We start from the raw sequence: 18884 nt of genomic DNA, 5'->3' as shown, positions 1-18884 counted from the left end.
GCGGCAACACATTTTTTGTTATATTTATTGTTGTAGCTTAAGTAGGAGATGCCTCGCTAACCTCTGTGCTTCGTTTCAAGTGGACAGAATAATAAATCTGTGAGTTGTAACAAATGGTTTGTTTCAGCCCGCCTGTTATTTTATCATCACATTCTGCACAAGCCTGATGGATAGGGCTATGGGCTCTGGGTTGTTTGTACGGGCACTGAGCATGCCAAGGCAAACAAGCACGGAGAGGGGGAAAAAGAAAAGGAGAGTAAAAGAAAGAAAGCGCGGTCGTCGGTCGGTGAGAGGCAGAGACATAATTCTGCAGCGGAATCTCAGATTGAACAAGTTCATCTCGAGGTGAGACAGCCAAGATGTAGGAATAATAACCCCTACTCCCAAACTCAGACTCTTCATCAAAATAAATTATGGATGCGATGGAGGTGGTGGCGTGGATTACGTGGGGAGTCAGTGAAGGCCGTCCTACTGGGCACAGACGTCAGTTCAACTTCTATTCCACGTTTGTGCAACGTCATTTCCTTGAAATGATGTGGAAACAACGTTGATTCAACCAATGTGTGCCCAGTAGGGTGCCTGTGTCCAAAATGGCACCCTATTCATTATGAAGTGCATTACTTTAGACCAGGGCCTGTCTGGAGGAACCAGAAACAGAACCAGGCCCTGTGCCAGACTGCTACAACCTTTCATCCTATCATCAAACACTACATCTCTCTCTCTATCTTTCTTTCTCACTGTCTCTCTCCTTTCTTTCTTTCTTTCTTTCTTTCTTTTTCTCTCTCTCTCTCTCTCTCTCTCTCTCTATCTCTCTCTCTCTCTCTCAGCTTCCCCTATTCTCTCTAAACCGTCTCGCTCAACGAGTTGTTGATATAACTGTACATCTTTTCTTCTCTCTCTCCCTCCCTCTATCTCTCTCACCATGATATCTCTCCATTATGTGAAATCTAGGGAGATTTGTTTTTAGGATTAAAATGTTCTTTAATCAACAGTTTTGGGTTATTATCAATAAAGGCCAACCCTGTGTATAGTGTATGAGGGTATGGGATTAAGTTTATTAAGCCAGACATCGAATAGTGTTTATAATGCGTTACTCAAAGCAGTCTGCCTCTACATAACAAAGCGTTTGGACTGAGACCCAATTGGCGTGCTATTCCCTATGTAAGTGCACTACTTTTGACCCAGGCCCAAAGGGAATAGGGTGCCATTTTGGGACGCAAGCCTGTGCATCAGATTGCTATATCAAATGATGTGGTTAGAAGTGGTTACACCTATCCACGCGTCTGCAATTTAGTTGAGCAGGAACTCAACCCATGACTCAAATCACACCAGAGAGAGGGTCCTGGGAGAAGAAAAGCAACAATATCAAAATTCTTTGTTTTTGTAGTCATTCCAGTCTATTCATACTTCTCAAAATAAACACCTTACTCTTCACTGACCCCCCAAAAGGCCAGTGATGGTATCCTGGGCAGCCTCATGGAGACCGACACCATTCATATTTTCATAGTCCATCTGGACCTGTCTCCCAGATCAAAAGTAACGTTATCTCTAGGATGAAAGGTCTGTTCGGTTGTAGTAGGATTCCTCATTCCTGCTCTCTATACACACAATGAATAGAGAGAATACGGAGAAAGAGAGCAAGAAAGAGAGTCGGAACGTGAAAGAACAAAGAGCAAAAAAGAACACCAAAAAAAGATAGGTTCCACAAAAGGGAAATGGAAGAATCCATCCCAGAGCCTCAGACTCCTCTTGTGTAGCTGGGCCCTTGCAGCTCTGGGTACTCTAATTAGACTAGTATTCAGGGGTGGCATTTTTTTTCTAAACGTTTTAATGGGGCGGAAAGCGGAGCTCCTTTTTGAGAGAGGGGATAAGGGTAGGGAGTGTTCTATACGCTGAATAGCAGATGGGGGGATTCTACGCCTCCCTGGGAGGTATTCCCTCCTTTTTACTCCTCTTGTTCCTCTCTTTCTCACTCTCTCTCTCTTTTTCAGCTTTTTCTCCTTTCTCTCTTTGCCTCCCCCTTCTCTCCTCTCTTTTCCCGGTGTATTTTAGATTTTGTACACACACGCACGGAGGCATGTATGCGCACACACACTAACACACACACACACACAGAATGCTTTTTCTTCACTCCAACGAAAAAACACAATGCAACAAATCATGTTAAACAGAGTACACATCTCTACATGTTTCTCTAATTAGACTCATTATAACAGGAATTGCGATGCACTGAGAAGAGCCAACATACTTTCAGATGATGTTCCATTCCAATCAACACTGAGCAACAACTTATTTTGATATGTTTTGCCTTACTCAGGGAGGTTTTGATTCTGGTCGTTGTCGTGACTCTAGATGATGGTTTTGAATTTGAGTTTTAGTTTTAGTGTAACAGTAATCTTTGGACACCTGTATGAATGTGACACAAGTCACACAATCTGTGAAAAACATGTTTTATAGTTCAATATTTGTCGAGGAATGTTTCTTGACTGTTGCAGTAGAGACTGATGAGGTTTTGTGCTTTTTAGTATTATGGAGAGTTAGAAACTATGGAAATTAGAAGTATGGAAAGTAATAGAAACCATTGATTCAAACCATGTACATAAAATATGTTTTTTTCCCTGGCTCAAGTGTCAGACCAACCAAGAACTTTCTCTTAAAAGCTATAATTCACAAATGACTGATTAACTCTATGAGGAGGGTGGATGGAAGGAGAAAGGCTTACACACTGACTCCAAATAATTAATTTTTCCTTGTGTTTATTTGGTAGAGATTTACATTAATTAATCTACGTAAATCATACATAACACACCTGTGAGCACTAAATATAAATGATGTAATAGTTATGCACTGCAGAGCACCACTAAAAGTTTACAATGTATTTTACAATGCATCTAATAGTCAGATGGAACTGTGGATGGAAAATACACTTTGACGTCATGTCTATTTGTTGTTTATGGATCTGTTATGAATTCTTAATAGATTATGGATGTAGTTACTGTAGTATCGGTGTACATTATAGCAAATGTAGTTGTGAAAATGACATTCAAGGTTTATGTCTCAATAAAGTCAAGAATCAAGAATTTGGAGCACCACATGTCATTTAAAGTCAAGAATTTGGAGCACCACATGTCATTTAAAATACAAACTTTTCAAAACAGGTTTAAACTATATTGTCTATCTATACACACAAGGATGAATTTGGAAATATAATTCTAAACATTCAACTGAAATATCATGAGCTAAGCACTAGCATTGACAATAAAAAAACATAACATTGCTTTTATCACATCCAGTATAGTGCTATATTATCATACAATGTTGGAGTCAAAGTTATTGAGACAGTGTTATCTTTGTGGTGGTAGTGGAGGTGCAAAGATGAGGCCAGAGTCTGAGACACCAGGCGACTAAGGATCTGAGGGTGAACCCCTAGGCCCCAAATGTTCCATACACAGTGGATTTGGAAAGTATTCAGACCCCTTCACCTTTTCCACATTTTCTTACGTTACAGCCTTGTTCTAAAATGGATTAAATTGTTGTTGTTTTTCTCTACACACAATGCCCACAAAATCAGGTTAAAAAAAGAAGGAAATATCACGTTTACATAAATACTCAGACCCTTTACTCAGTACTTTGTTGAAGCCCCTTTGGCAGCGATTACAGCCTCAAGTCTTGGCACACCTGTATTTGGAGAGTTTCTCTCATTCTTCTCTGCAGTTCCTCTCAAGCTCTGTTAGGTTGAATGGGGAGCGTCGCTGCACAGCTATTTTCAGGGTTCAAGTCCGAGCTCTGGCTGGGCCACTCAAGGACATTCAGAGACTTGTCCCGAAGCCACTCCTGCATTATCTTGGCTGTGTGCTTAGGGTCATTGTCCTGTTGGAAGGTGAACCTTCGCCCCTGTCTGAGGTCCTGAGCGCTGTGGAGCAGCTTTTCATCAAGGATCTCTCTGTAGTTTGCAGAGTTCATCTTTCCCTCCATCCTGACTAGTCTCCCAGTCCCTGCCGCTGAAAGACATCCCCCGAGCATGATGCTGCCACCACCATGCTTCACCGTAGGGATGGTATTGGCCAACTGATGAGTGGTGCCTGGTTTCCTCCAGATGTGACGCTTGGCATTCAGGCCAAAGAGTTAAATCTTGGTTTCATCAGACAAGAAAATCTTGTTTCTCATGGTCTGAGAGTCCTTTAGGTGCCTTTTGGCAAACACCAAGTGGGCTGTCATGTGCCTTTTACTGAGGAGTGATTTCCATCAGGATACTATACCATAAAGGCCTGATTGGTGGAGTGCTGCAGACTTGGCTGTCCTTCTGGAAGGTTCTCCCATCTCCAAAGAGGAACTCTGGAGATCTGTCAGAGTGACCATCGGGTTCTTGGTCACTTCTGTGACCAAGGCCCTTCTCCCCCGATTGCTCAGTTTGGCGTGGTTCCAAACTGGTTCCAGACTTCTTCCATTTAAACTGGTTCCAAACTTCTTCCATTTAAGAATGATGGAGGCCACTCTGTTCTTGGGGACCTTCAATGCTGCAGAAATGTTTTGGTACCCTTCCCCTGATCTGTGCCTCAACACAATCCTGTCTCGGAGCTGTAAAAACACATTTTCGACCTAATGACTCAGTTTTTGCTCTGACATGCACTGTCAAATGGGGGACCTTATATAGACAGGTGTGTGACTTTCCAAATCATGTCCAATCAATTGGAGTTACCACAGGTGGACTCCAATCAAGTTGTAGAAACATCTCAAGGATGATCAATGGAAACAGGATGCACTTGAGCTCAATTTCGAGTTTCATAGCAAAGGGTCTGAATACTTATGCAAATAAGGTTTTTCTGTTTTTTTTTATATACATTTGCAAAAATGTCTAAAAACCTGTTTTCACTTTATGTGTAGATTGATGAGGGGGAAAAAAATATGTAAAACATTTTAGAGTACGTTTTTCCGAATGTACTGTAGCTCAACCACCCATTCTGGAATGTGTAGGCTACCACTCTTCTAATTGGAAATATATAGCTTGATATCTCATGCAATAGTAAAATACTCTGTGAATGTGTGTACCCCACTGAGCCCATTCAGCACACAACTTTTACACACACTGAGTCCAGAAGTTGGATTTTACTTGAGATAGTTTGACTTTTGTCTCGTGGTTGTTCATCAATCATTTGTCTTTGTAAACCCCTTTGTTGTTGTATTTTCATCTGCACAGCATTAGTCCATAATGCAGAACTTTTGTTTTCAATGGACTGGCTAAATGTGAGGTTAGGCTACGCATGCATGTTTTACAGCAACATTTATTTGAAATGAAGTAGGATTAAAATAACCTACTTTGAATAAATGCCTTTGTTCCTGAATTGAATTTAGGGTTAACGAAAACTAACTTTGCTCATTCTCTAGTCTAGTGTTTGTGATCATACACGTTGCACTATCAGCGCCTTCGGGTTGCTTTGTGAGCTATGAGTGTTTTGGTTGTAACCCCGTTCCTCATGACCTGTGTGACACGCCAACGATAAACTGTTAACTGCAGAGCTTCAGTCACGCTCAAGGAGGCTGATGCCAGCCAACATGATCCGTGACATTTTATGAGAAGCGCTTGTTTACCGCTCAGTCACCTAACTAGGCCTATAACTATAAACGTTCCTTCTTATTTTCTGTCTGACTTCAACTTATTTTATTGTAGCCTATTGGTTCACTTTCTGACATCTATCATCAAACACACTCTCTCACAATTTTTTTATAGAAATACTATGCTAATTATACAATAGCCTTTCGGCAAATCGACAGAAAGCCAAGTCGACATTTTACTATCTTTTGAGATTTCTACTCAATCGCTGCTGTAGCTTACTATTTTATACTATTTTATTTATTTTATTTGAAAATTAGAAAATTAAACTGGACAGATTAATTTAAAAATAATTCAGTTATCAAGTTAGTGTACTTTTACTTTGGTCAACATTTGTCCAATAGCCTACTCAATCAACATTCGTATAAATTAGGGTGAGAATATAATGATTCTAACGTCAAACATTGTCAAAGTGAATAGGCCTATGTCTGGCTAAACTTTGTAGAAAGGGTAAATCACCTAAGAAAGTCAACAGGGTTTATATCGAAGCATGGCAATAAATAAATAAAAACTGATCAGTTATGCCGTGCAGGTGCAATGACAACACAGAACAACCAGGCTATAGACATAGAAGTCCTACCTAACCAAGCACCCCGGCCATATCAACAGTAAAAAGCAGGTAATTAAGATCATGCAGATGTGTGGTAACTCCTGTGGTCACTTACCCAAGTTATTAACATCAATTTAGCATAATTTATACATTTTAGGCTGGGTATCTTTAAAGGCCAATCCGCAGTTGAAGCAATAACAAAGCGGATACTGTTTCGAAAAAAAAAAACTGAGGGAGTGCCTGAAGAAATGCAACCACTCTCAAATTCATAGACAGCGCTATACAGCGTTTGCTTACATTTACAATGTTTAGAAACATTAGAGTAAAACTAGGTTATTTGTGAGGTTCTGATGGGGTGTGACGTTAGAACTAGGCTCATGGGGAATTTATAAGGTATATTATTTAACAATCAATGAATATGTCATTAATTTAAAAGTTTTAAAAAATGGAGGTAGCAACTGTAGATTGCCCCTCTAAAGCACTTTATAAAAACTGTAAAATGGACTTAAGCCTATAAAATTAAGTTGATCTATTGATTGAGGTGTAAGCATGTTCGGTTGTGACGTGTTTTATAAAGGTAAAAGGGAGTTAGTTCAGTGTGAATCCTATTATTTTCTTGTTGTATTTTATTAGGATCCCCATTAGCTGTTGCTCAAGCAGCAGGTACACTTCGTGGGGTCCACACAAAACATAAAATATGACATAAATGGATCAAGTAATCAATCCACTAGCAGATGTATTTATTCGCATCATACTTTTATGGATGAAAGAAAATGAAAAAAGTAGGCTAGTGGGGTTTCATGCACATGCATACAGACAGATCAACAAATTATTCATGAGATGGTGGGGAGAAAATAACTCCTGTTCGTTTTAGACATGCATTTGATCTAATTTTCTATTTGTGGGTAGGCTGTAGGCTGTACTTCACTCTACTTTTGTGGGCAGAGTGACTGATGGTCTATATTAGGTTTGGTGGAAAGTCCTATTGCATGACACACAACTTGGTAAAATAGATTGACATCCGAACACTGATAGGCATAACACATAACACATAACACGCCTAATAAAGACCAATAGAATGGCAATTGCGAAACATAATGTGTAGGAAATAATGACACAAATTCCAAAGGATTCAGCATAAATAAATATGTATCCATTCCATTCATGTAGGCCTATGTATTTTTAGCATTGTATTGGCTTGTGTACTATGTGGCTTTTTGAATGTAGTAGCCTACTTTTTTACACCGGTGAGTTGATTTGCTGTACGTTTGTTTAAGTGACTCCGTGTTATTGTTTTTGTTGCACAGCTTTGCTTTATCTTTGCCAGGTCGCAGTTGTAAATTATAACTTGTTCTCAACTGGCCTACATGGTTAAATAAAGACGAAATAAAAAAAAAAAAAAAAAAAATATGTCTAATGTCTGCGTGTAGACTTTTCTCCAGACCTTTCGTGTTTTTCAGGCATTTGTAATCTATTCTATTCTTGAACTAATTTTCGTTCACCATTTTAGTCTCACTTCATAACAATCCAACGATGTTCAAAGGTGGGCTATGCTTTAGGCCTGGTTAGGCCGCACAGACTCTCTCTAATTTTCAGAACCTGTGGGCCTACAAACCAAATGTTTTCAGTCATACAAAGACTAACAAAAAGTGAGATATTTCCTGAATTCCAATAAAAGTGGAATACATATTTGTGTATTTAAGCCACCCATATTTATAAAAGAAAACATAAACTACATTGCTGTGTGTGTGTGTGTGTGTGTGTGTGTGTGTGTGTGTGTGTGTGTGTGTGTGTGTGTGTGTGTGTGTGTGTGTGTGTGTGTGTGATGAAAACACGCAACATTTACAAGATGATATGGCTATTTCAAACAAGGTCATTATTACGCACGTGGCCCGTGGGGCGAAAAGATTTACATTGCAAAGTAATAAAATCATAGTTGTGGCACACATTAACACACCTGTATACATGTACTATATTAACAATTTCAGGGCTCAATTTCTTTAATTTTCCCACTCTGAGTTTGTATGGCATTGCACAGCCATATTTGCCTGTAATAAAAAGTAAATTGACTCATTTTACAGCCAATGAAAAGCATATATTTCAGACAGTCGGGCGGCTCCACCTGCATATATATTTATCGCCTGTGAAATGGCAGTGGTAAGAATTAGTTATGTTCCCGCACCTGCTTGGCCCTTTTTACGAATTATTTGTATAATTTAGCACAATAAAATATGTGACCTCAGCCTCCAATAAGCAGGTCGCGACCCGGGGTTGTGTGAGTGTAGTGCCATGGCTCAGTCAGGGACTCTCTCTCGCACTCTGCATTGGCTGTCTGGCTTGCGTGTTACATCATCACGCATGCTGCTGTCCTCCGGTGGCCTAGTGAACTGTCTCTGAGCAGTGCGCTGCGCGGAGTGGATCTAGCTCTACTACACGTATTTCCTCTGCGTCAGGGGAAGCAAGTCGTGGCGCCGTAACACGCGGCCGGGCAACGGGGATGCGCATTTGTAGTCACGGATGGATCACACTCTCCAAACAGTGGTCCTTCCATCAGAGACAGGGAGAGGAGGCCTTTCTCTTCGCTTGTCGCCCGCTCATAATTGTGAACAGTGGCTCAAGGATCTTCTTCTACTTGGAATTCAGGGTTAGGCCTAATATTTAATGAGGCATAATTGCAGGATAAATACGTTGTGCTCATGTCTCCTAATTATCATTAAATGATCTGAGTTGCTTTTTTAAAATAAAAAGGCGCATGTCTGTATACTAAAGCTGTGGGCTATGAATGTGAAGGAGTAGGCTATAGCCTCTCTGGCCAATACATCTCGCTCTCTCATGGCAACTGTGACATGTAGGCCTATGAGGAGATTATGAAACGGTCGAGGAGGAGTGTTTACTCAAGAGTCCGAGCCAGCTGCCTCTGATCACCCGTGATAATCATCGTCCTGCAAAATACAGTCTTTGTCACCCCCGTGACACCGCCCTGTCCACCACGAGTAATTACGAGGATAAATGTATGAGAGGGTAAATGGACTTGTAGGACCAAGGTTTATCATCTAGCCCGTGCATGGAACATGGAATTACAGTCACACACATAGGCCGCTCAGAAGAGGACTAAACTTTGGCTGCTTTTGTGCATAAAGATAAATGTTGAAAAACTTGAACAAATATTGATTCAGAATGTTAATCGTAGAATTGCCCATGTTCTAAAAGTCACACACACATACACACTCACACACACAGTATAGAACATAGACGTTTCTTATTTAGGTCTAGAGGTGTGAGGTTGATCCTGCAACCCAGGGCCTGTTGAAAGTAATGGTTCTAGTTTGGGCAATGTTACACTGAAAGTTAATTATTATTTAATGTAAGAATAATGTTCTTACAGCTGATTCGCACTCATCTATTTCAGTATTTGTGCTGAACCACTAGTAAAAGTTGGAAGATAAGTAACAGAGGAATACACTCTGTTGTTGCTTTGTATATGGGAACCAACTAACAATGTCCATGGGTAATTGTAACAGCTATTCCTAGATGTATTTATATTATTATTAGTAGTAGTAAGTCGTATTATTATAAACGGCAGCAGTCGAGTAGTTATAATAGGCCTATCAATTTATTATTCTAAAAGTAGTAGCCTAGTAGTATTGATATTAGTATTATGTGCACTGTTGTTCAGTCCTATTTTTACAGGTTCCACTCAATAAGTAATAGCCTACATTGTATTTTACTTTTTGGGAATAGGATTCTTAACAAAAATGAAAATTATAGGTATTTTTAAAACAACAACACTTCATGCACGTGATCTACTGTGGGCCTTCATTTGGCTATATTACTTACTCCAAAAATGACTTTCCAGGCAAATGTCTTTTTTTGTAAAACAATATTTATTCTCATTGAAAAACAAACCGTGTAAAAAATATCACACTCCGATTATACAATACTTGCCAAAGAATGTACAATGTTTTATTACTGAAATAAGCACACACTGCATATAAATGAATGACCTTCATATTTGTGTCTTTTAAATACAGAGCACAAATCAAAAGAGTAAAAAAAAATGCCAAACTAAAAAACATGTGTGTTTGACACAATATACATTGTTTGAGACGTGATCATGTATAACCTTTCATTTAGTCGATATCCTGAGACGCCCTAGACTTAAATGAATCACTTCATAAACAATGAAAGTTCGTGGAGAGAAAATTAGATTGACACTAAAATTGTATTAACATAAATATAGCCTAATATTTTTTTTACAGAATGAATTGGCACGAATAGTGTTAATGTCCATCATTCAGCTGCGTGTTACCAAAAAACATACAAAAATAATCCTACCTTCAAAGAGGGGGCGTTTTTGTTTGTGTTTCTTGAAAACTTGGAAGTTAGTTTATAGAAATTAACAGCCACTAGTACCGTTCAGAATTATGTTGGGAAAGTTCTCGACCATGTGTAAAACAGTTCCTGGGTGCATACTCAGCGGCTGGTTGGGCGACTGTGGCGCGAGGGAAGACGATAACATTGGAACAACAGTAGAAGTCCGCGAAGCACAGTGAGTGTGCGCAGGGCTCAGCGAACTCCCAATGATACTCTCTATGGAGAAGGTAGAGCGCTGGACAGGCGAGCTGGACTTGGCTGAAGTGTGTATGGGTGAAACCAGGCTGGGACTGAGCTGGGGTAAGAACCTGCTCCTCGCCAAGTCACTGGAGGTGGGCAAGGACGGTGCCGAGATAATGGTCCCAGTGTGTGAATGCCTGGACTGTTGCTGCTGCTGAAACGCGAAAAGCGCAGAGTGTGTGTGGTAGGACTGCAGCTGGATACCGTAGCCGCAGCCGTAAGGTCCATAGCCGTACGCAGCAGCGGGGATAAAACTATTATGCTCCCGCAGCAAGTCCTGCTGCTGCTGTCGTTTGAAGCGTTTCCGTCGTCTCAGAAAGCTACCGTTGTCGAACATATCGGCGGACTCTGGATCTAGGGTCCAGTAGTTCCCCTTCCCGGGGTTTCCGGGTTCCCTCGGTATCTTGACGAAACAGTCGTTTAGTGACAAATTGTGTCGGATTGAGTTCTGCCACGCGGGGAATTTTTCCCGGTAGTACGGGAAACGGTTGCTGATGAAATCACAGATCTCGCTGAGGGTGAGCCTCTTCTTGGGGCTCTGGAGAATGGACATGGTGATTAAGGCGATGTAGGAGTATGGGGGCTTCACCAGGATGTTCTTACTGGCTGGTTTGTACGGATCCCGGGACGAGGAGATGTCTAGGCATGGCGGGGAGCCAGCCAGGAGATCATCGTGCATCTGCGCCACCTCGTCTACGTAGGAGCGCGTCTGGCTGTCCCCATCCTCCCCCTCGCCGACCACGTCGATGTCGGTCTCTTCCGAAAGGATGGAGGCATCCGACATCTCGGAGCTCAGAGTCATGGCTCACGGCTGGTTATGCAGAGCGCTGCACTGTGCTGTGCGCTCCCAGAAGCTACGGCGGATAGGAAGAGGAGATGCTGCCCGTGCTACTCTGCCCTCTTTCAAGACAACTCATATGAGGGGATGAGAGGAGCACGCCGGCGGTAAGAGATGTCCCTTTTTCCAAGCACTTTCATGTGTTTTATGGATTTTTTCGTTTTTTCAGTAGCGCATCATTCGGATGGTAGTTTGAAGTGTGTTTAAAGGACCTGAAAAAGGCCGAACCTGAATCCTAAAGAGGGCGGATCTTCCATCGCGCTTTATACCAGTGCTCTGATCACATGGCGAAGGAACGTCACCAAGGGAAATTAATAGAGGGGGAAAAAAGCAAAACATTGTATTTGAAAAAGAACGGTGGACGATTTAAAAAGTTTGGTTCTCTTTTGGTGGTCATCTTGGTATAGGCTACACATATGGTTAATCTAAAGATTTAATTTCAGCTTTCATTTCTGCAGGCAGCCTAAGTTTGCATGCAGAACAAAGCCAATGCAGGACTATCCCTTTTAGATGATAATTTATTGTGATAAAAAGCTCTAACATGATAGTGGGATTTTATGCTTGAAAGAAGTAGGCCTATGTATAAAGTTATGGCATTTTAGAAATTCCATTTCACCATTAAAAAGTAATGGTTCAGATTAATTAATGATTTATAGCCTACATCAAACTAAATTATCAGCGTTTTTACGGAATTTCATGTCCCACTCTCCACGCATCATAGTTTGCGTGATCCGGTAGTTATCTAGATTATCCGCGAGCCATTTGTAATGGAAAAGAGTCAGCTGTTAACTTGCATCAGTCACGGGTCACTCAGAGCATGCGAGCAGCTCGAAAAATAAGGGCCTCTATCTCCCATGCACAGACTTTATAGCACTGAATGAAGATGTTCAAGATAATATAGAAAGAACATCGAATACATCTGTTTTGATGAGTTTCTATAATGTTTTGATGAGATCGTGATGTTTACGCATGGTACAAAATCCTTTATTTGGGTTATCTCGATCATGCTATCTGCTGTAATATATTGTAATTGCCTGCATGTAACAGTGTGAAACTTTCTTGCGTAATACGGCTCTAGCAAAAGAGTGTGTCGAGCATATCTCTAAAAGTTTTACAATCTGAATGTAGGCTACACGTGCGTAATTGCTTTATGCACAGCACCAGCTAATACATTTTGAAACTACACCAACATAGGCTTATATGATGCTTTTTGATTCATTAATTTGAAATATATAGGCCTAGAGAATATATAACTCATAATTATATTGTAAAACGGAACCGATAGTTCAAAACATCTTCCCCATTGTGGTGTTCCTTTTCATTGCCTTTGCACTAGAAGTATAGGCACGAGAAGTAGGATACGTTATGATTTCTAAAATGTTCCTGCTCACCAATCAATTTTAAATGATAGGCTATGGTTACACGATTCATTCTAAAGAACCCCCTTTAACAACTCGGAGACAGTTACGTTCATGAAGTTGGGCAACTGTGAAGAATCCCATTTTTTTGTTGAGTGAACTTGGTTCATTTGTTTTCTTTAGTGAATTTACAAAAATGTGACAATAACAATCTAAACTGGGACTCACTTTGTTATGGCACTAGGCTAGCCTAAATCAGGCATGTATTGCACCCACAACTAGACACATTTAAGACATATCTCTTGACACAGGTGAAAGATGATCATATCTAATATATCACACCAATATAGGGTGCGTGAAAATAAATCAGTAAATAAAACGTATAAATACGTTTTCAAAGCGCTGAAAACCTACTCAACGTGCGTTTCTGCAACAATAAAGTACAAGTAAAAGTACATTTTAATGCAAATAGGATATGAATTAATGTTGTTATCATAATGTCCCTTTCTATGTCCCCCACTAAGTTATGTTGGTAAATTCAGAAACAACTATAGCCTACCAAAGCACTACAACAACAATAGAGCCTGTAGGCCAATAAATAATATAATAATGGGTTTAGGTTCCCTTTATGTCAGTAAGAAAATGTCTGGTGCTTTTTTGATGACCATATAAAGCTACCCCATGGCTTATTCAGAGTTGTATGACGACTTATGTTTATTTTACTCTGGCCTATCTACTGCAGCGTTTCTGCTGGACTAGCACCATCTAGCGGATAAAAAGTCCACACTCCATCCAACGGACGACTACTTTGACGACTTCAGCTTTTTAAAAAATATGAAATTGACAACACTTTTACTTCCCCTTTCGTTATTTTCTATGTCATTTGAATTATATTTATATTCCACTAACAGTTTATGATTTACATTCAAGCCTTTGCGTTCTCACAAATTAACCAGTTGTTGGCTGACAAATGGCTCAGGCCTAAACCTCGCCAAAAGGCCATAGAACTCTCTCAAATACACATCTCTCTCAGACAGGTATTAACACCATTTTCAATGACTATCGAAATAATGGCCTTTCGATTTAACTCTTCAAAATTAACACAGCAGTGATATAAAATTGTTTTTTAGTCATGCATACAAACATTTTTGAATTATTTGAAAATCACTAGTATGTGTTTATTAGTTTCTTTGTTTGTGCTAAATATCATATGTATACCCTAATAGCCATTGGCCTAAGAGGGATACTGTGCTGTCTTTATAGGAAAATAGATAATATGGACCACAATTAGGCATACTTATTGCCACATGCACTACATTATATGGACACAATGCAGTTTTAGGTTGTAAAATAGAAAGGTGGATTGAATATTTTATGTTTTATTCCTGTAAAAAAAAAAATTGACTCATAAAGAATCTCAGTTGATGCTGACCGTTTCTGGCAACTGAATTGTCACCATATGGAAACGAAGCCTTGTTGAACAGTGGAGAGTTAAAAAATAATTATAAATACTTTCGTAATAGTCCTATTCCCTTTTCAAATGCCTATTTTAGACTTGCAATAACCTAGTCTTGGAGAAGGCTACGGAAGGACTTATAAATTATCAATTATCAGTCACTTTCAGACAAAATAAATCGAATAACGATCCAATCAAATAAATTCGATTGACTGGGTCTCTCGTAAGTGACACTTACAAATTAATAGGTGAAAGTTGATTTTAAAAAACGGTAATAATTTATTTTAATTAATAATTTTAATCTGCACTGAAACTCTCTGAAGATGTTTGAAATGGGTTTTGCCCTATACGTTTACGGACTGATATGTCACGATTGTCACCTACATCATTTGGTCTATATGGGGAAAGCATTTAGCCTGTTTGCATCATGCTTTCTATAATTACTCATTTGACATTATTTCGTTAAGTTATTAGTATAGTCCAGGTTTAGCCTTTAGCTAAAGGAGGGTGATATTTTAAAACTGACACTTAAAGCAGGGCTCGCATGTGTGGTAAATGTGTGTGTCTAAATTCCCCTCTGCGATCGGAGGGTGTTTCCGTGCCACGGGGTACCAAAGAAAGCACTTACTGCTGAACGCAATCCCTGCCTCCCTGTCTCTAGCTCTGACAAATCCTATGAATGTCACCAAAACAGTCCGTCTCTCCCCGGGGACTTGGTAGCCTGTGATTCATATGTATCACATGCATAAAGGGCAAGACAATACCAGTGCACATATTGTGAGTCCGTGCGGTTGTACGTGTGCGTGATTAGGGCTAATGTGTAAGGTGTGTGTGTGTGTGTGTGTGTGTGTGTGTGTGTGTGTGTGTGTGTATGTGTGTGTGTGTGTGTGTGTGTGTGTGAGAGAGAGAGAGAGTGTGTGTGTGTGAGAGAGAGAGAGGGTGTGTGTGTGTGTGTGTGTGTGTGTGTGTATGTGTGTGTGTGTGTGTGTGTGTGTGTGTGTGTGTGTGTGTGTGTGTGTGTGTGCGTGTGTGTGTACACAATGCACAGTTTAGGCTACTTCAGGAAATATATTGTATATTTGTGAATAACCTGAGAAATAAATAGGCTACTTATCAAATACTTGTGAAAATACTTGAGATTGTTTCTGTTGGGACAAAGTAAACATTGCTAACTTTGATCTGGTAATGTAGTGCTGATTCCATATGACACACTATTTGCACAGTTTGAGATCAGTTAGATATTTGGTTGGTGTTCCCATCCCATGCATTAGGCCTATGGTAGATGATCAAATGCAGAGTTCCAATATATTTGATTTACCATACTCTTCCAGTGAGACAATAAGAACTGTCTGCTCTCTCCTCTCATCTATGGGAACACTTCCTGGTATCCTGGTCAGCTAACCTGTGTACCTGTATAGGCTACATGTGACCAGTGACCTATAACCCCATGTGAGAGTGTCACTACTGTACAAAACCAAGTTCAAACATTCCTAGCTAGACAACATCTACACAACAGATTCAATGAGCATGTAAGCAGACCAAAATGGCTTCTACAAGTAAGGTGAATAGATTGACAAGGTGTCACAATGTTTTCATCACAGGAAGATCCATGATGCCTCATGTGCTAGCCCACTGTGGAGGGTTATGTTAGGAAGTTTTATTCAAATCTGGACAAAGAGACACTTTGGCCAAAATGGGTGGGCTATCATTGTTTGCTTTTCTGTTTCATAGTGTTTAGTCTACATTACATTCTTGTGCTCTCATTGCCATGGGAGTTTTGTACTGGACTGGAGTTTTTTGTTGTTGTTGTAATTCTTTGAATATTAGCATTCCACAAATAGGTATACCAGTTTGGCAGTCTGTGTAGGCTACGTCTAGGCTTACTGTTATTGCATTGTAACAGGCTTTAGGTATGGGATCCAAGTTTTATGCTGTATTGAAATTATAATACCATTCAGTACAGGCTAGGCCTGGTCTAGGTCTAGGCTATGGTGACACTTTCCACCTTGTTCTCACACACAGAATGAGAGGGCCTTTAAAATTACATTGTGACTGATAACGCAGGATGTAATGCAGCTCATCGCCTTATAGCCATTACTTATAATAATTAAAAACTATTTTTTATTTATTTCACCTTTATTTAACCAGGTAGGCCAGTTGAGAACAAGTTCTCATTTACAACTGCGACCTGGCCAAGATAAAGCAAAGAAGTGCGACACAAACAAAAACACAGAGTTACACATGGAATTAACAAACGTACAGTCAATAACACAATAGAAAAACTCTAAATGCAGTGTGTGCAAATGAGGTAAGATTAGGGAGGTAAGGCAATGAATAGGCAGTAGTGGCAAAGTAATTACAATTTAGCAATTAAACCAATATACAGATTTTTTGGAGACGTGTGGGGGGCTGCCACACTGGGCGCTGTTGTGCCTTGCTCAAGGGCACAACAGCAACGCTCCAGTTGCCAGCTCACTTCCCACTAGATTTGGGATTCAAACTGGCAACCCTCTCTAACCCCTAGGCTACCTACCAGTTAGAAAGGCTTGCTATTCAATCTAGTCATAAGAATAATATCATTTTACTGAAACAAGCGCTGTCTTGGTGAGGGCAGGGCACTCACCGAGACGGGCAGCCCCGTTCCACACCTGGGAGTTCCCAGAGAAATGCTGGAGATGATTGCACATACAGTTGAAGTCAGAAGTTTATATACACCTCAGCCAAATACATTTAAACTCAGTTTTTCACAATTCTTGACATTTAATCGTAGTAAAAATTCCCTGTTTTAGGTCAGTTAGGATCACCACTTTATTTTAAGAATGTGAAATGTCAGAATAATAGTAGAAAGAATGATTTATTTAAGCTTTTATTTCTGTCATCACATTCACAGTCGGTCAGAAGTTTACATACACTCAATTAGTATTTGGTAGCATTGCCTTTACATTTTTTAACTTGGGTCAAACGTTTTGGGTAGCCTTCAACAAGCTCCCCACAATAAGTTGGGTGAATTTTGGTCCATTCCTCCTTACAGAGCTGATGTAACTGAGTCAGGATTGTAGGCCTCCTTCCACACACGTTTTTTCAGTTCTGCCCAAAAAAATTCTATATGGTCTATAAGGTCAGGGCTTTGTGATGGCCACTCCAATACCTTGACTTTGTTGTCCTTAAGCATTTTTGCCACAACTTTGGAAGTATGCTTGGGGTTAGTGTCCATTTGGAAGACCCATTTGCGACCAAGCTTTAACTTCCTGACTGATGTCTTGAGATGTTGCTTCAATATATCCACATAATTTTCAATTCCTCATGATGCCATCTATTTTGTGAAGTGCACCAGTCCCTCCTGCAGCAAAGCACCCCCACAACATGATGCTGCCACCCCTGTGCTTCGCGGTTGGGATGGTGTTCTTCAGTTTGCAAGCCTCCCCTTTTTCCTCCAAACATAACAATGGTCATTATGGCCAAACAGTTATATTTTTTGTTACATCAGACCAGAGGCCATTTCTCTAAAAAGTACGATCTTTGTCCCCATGTGCAGTTGCAAACCGTAGTCTGGCTTTTTTTGTGGTGGTTTTGGAGCAGTGTCTTCTTCCTTGCTGAGCGGCCTTTCAGATTATGTCGATATAGGACTCGTTTTACTGTGGATATAGATACTTTTGTACCTGTTTCCTCCAGCTGTGCCCTGGACACCATATGTGAACTGATTGCCCCCCATCTATCTTCAGAGCACGTGCTGATAGGTGACCTAAACTGTGACATGCTTAACACCCTGGCCATCCTACAATCTAAGCTTGATGCCCTCAATCTCACACAAATTATCAATGAACCTACCAGGTACAACCCCAAACCTATAAACACTGGCACCCTCATAGATATCATCCTAACCAACTTGCCCTCCAAATACACCTCTGCTGTTTTCAACCAAGATCTCAGCGATCACTGCCTCATTGACTGCATCCGTAATGGGTCCGCGGTCAAACGACCACCCCTCATCACTGTCAAACCCTCCCTAAAACAATTCAGCGAGCAGGCCTTTCTAATCAACCTGGCCCGGGTATCCTGGAAGGATATTGACCTCATCCCGTCAGTAGAGGATGCCTGGTCATTCTTTAAAAGTGCCTTCTTCACCATCTTAAATAAGCATGCCCCTTTCAAAAAGTGTAGAACCAGGAACATATATAGCCCTTGGTTCTCTCCAGACCTGACTGCTTTTGCCCAGCACAAAAAATATCCTGTGGCTTTCTGCATTAGCATCGAATAGCCCCCGTGATATGCAACTTTTCAGAGAAGTTAGGAACCAATATACACAGGCAGTTAGGAAAGCTAAGGCTAGCTTTTCAAGCAGAAATCTGCATCCTGTAGCACAAACTCAAAAAAGTTGGCTAGGAAACACTGTCACCACCGATAAATCCAATATAATTGAGAATTTCAATAAGCATTTTTCTACAGCTGGCCATGCT

General features: G+C 40.4%; 1 protein-coding gene across 1 annotated transcript; it reads right to left on the bottom strand.

The window, feature by feature from the left end:
- Positions 1-10026: 10026 nt before the first annotated feature.
- Positions 10027-11844, bottom strand: LOC110509574 (forkhead box protein D1). Its single transcript, XM_021590541.3, has one exon. It carries the CDS (start codon positions 11575-11577, stop codon positions 10558-10560), a length of 1020 nt encoding a protein of 339 aa, XP_021446216.2. The 5' UTR covers positions 11578-11844; the 3' UTR covers positions 10027-10557.
- Positions 11845-18884: the final 7040 nt, after the last annotated feature.

The sequence above is a fragment of the Oncorhynchus mykiss genome, chromosome 29 (assembly GCF_057628025.1).
Source record: "Oncorhynchus mykiss isolate SJ-2025 chromosome 29, ASM5762802v1, whole genome shotgun sequence".
NCBI classification, from domain to species: Eukaryota; Metazoa; Chordata; class Actinopteri; order Salmoniformes; family Salmonidae; genus Oncorhynchus; species Oncorhynchus mykiss.
Note: the sequence above shows the minus strand (reverse complement) of the source record. Positions and strands in the feature narration are given on the sequence as shown.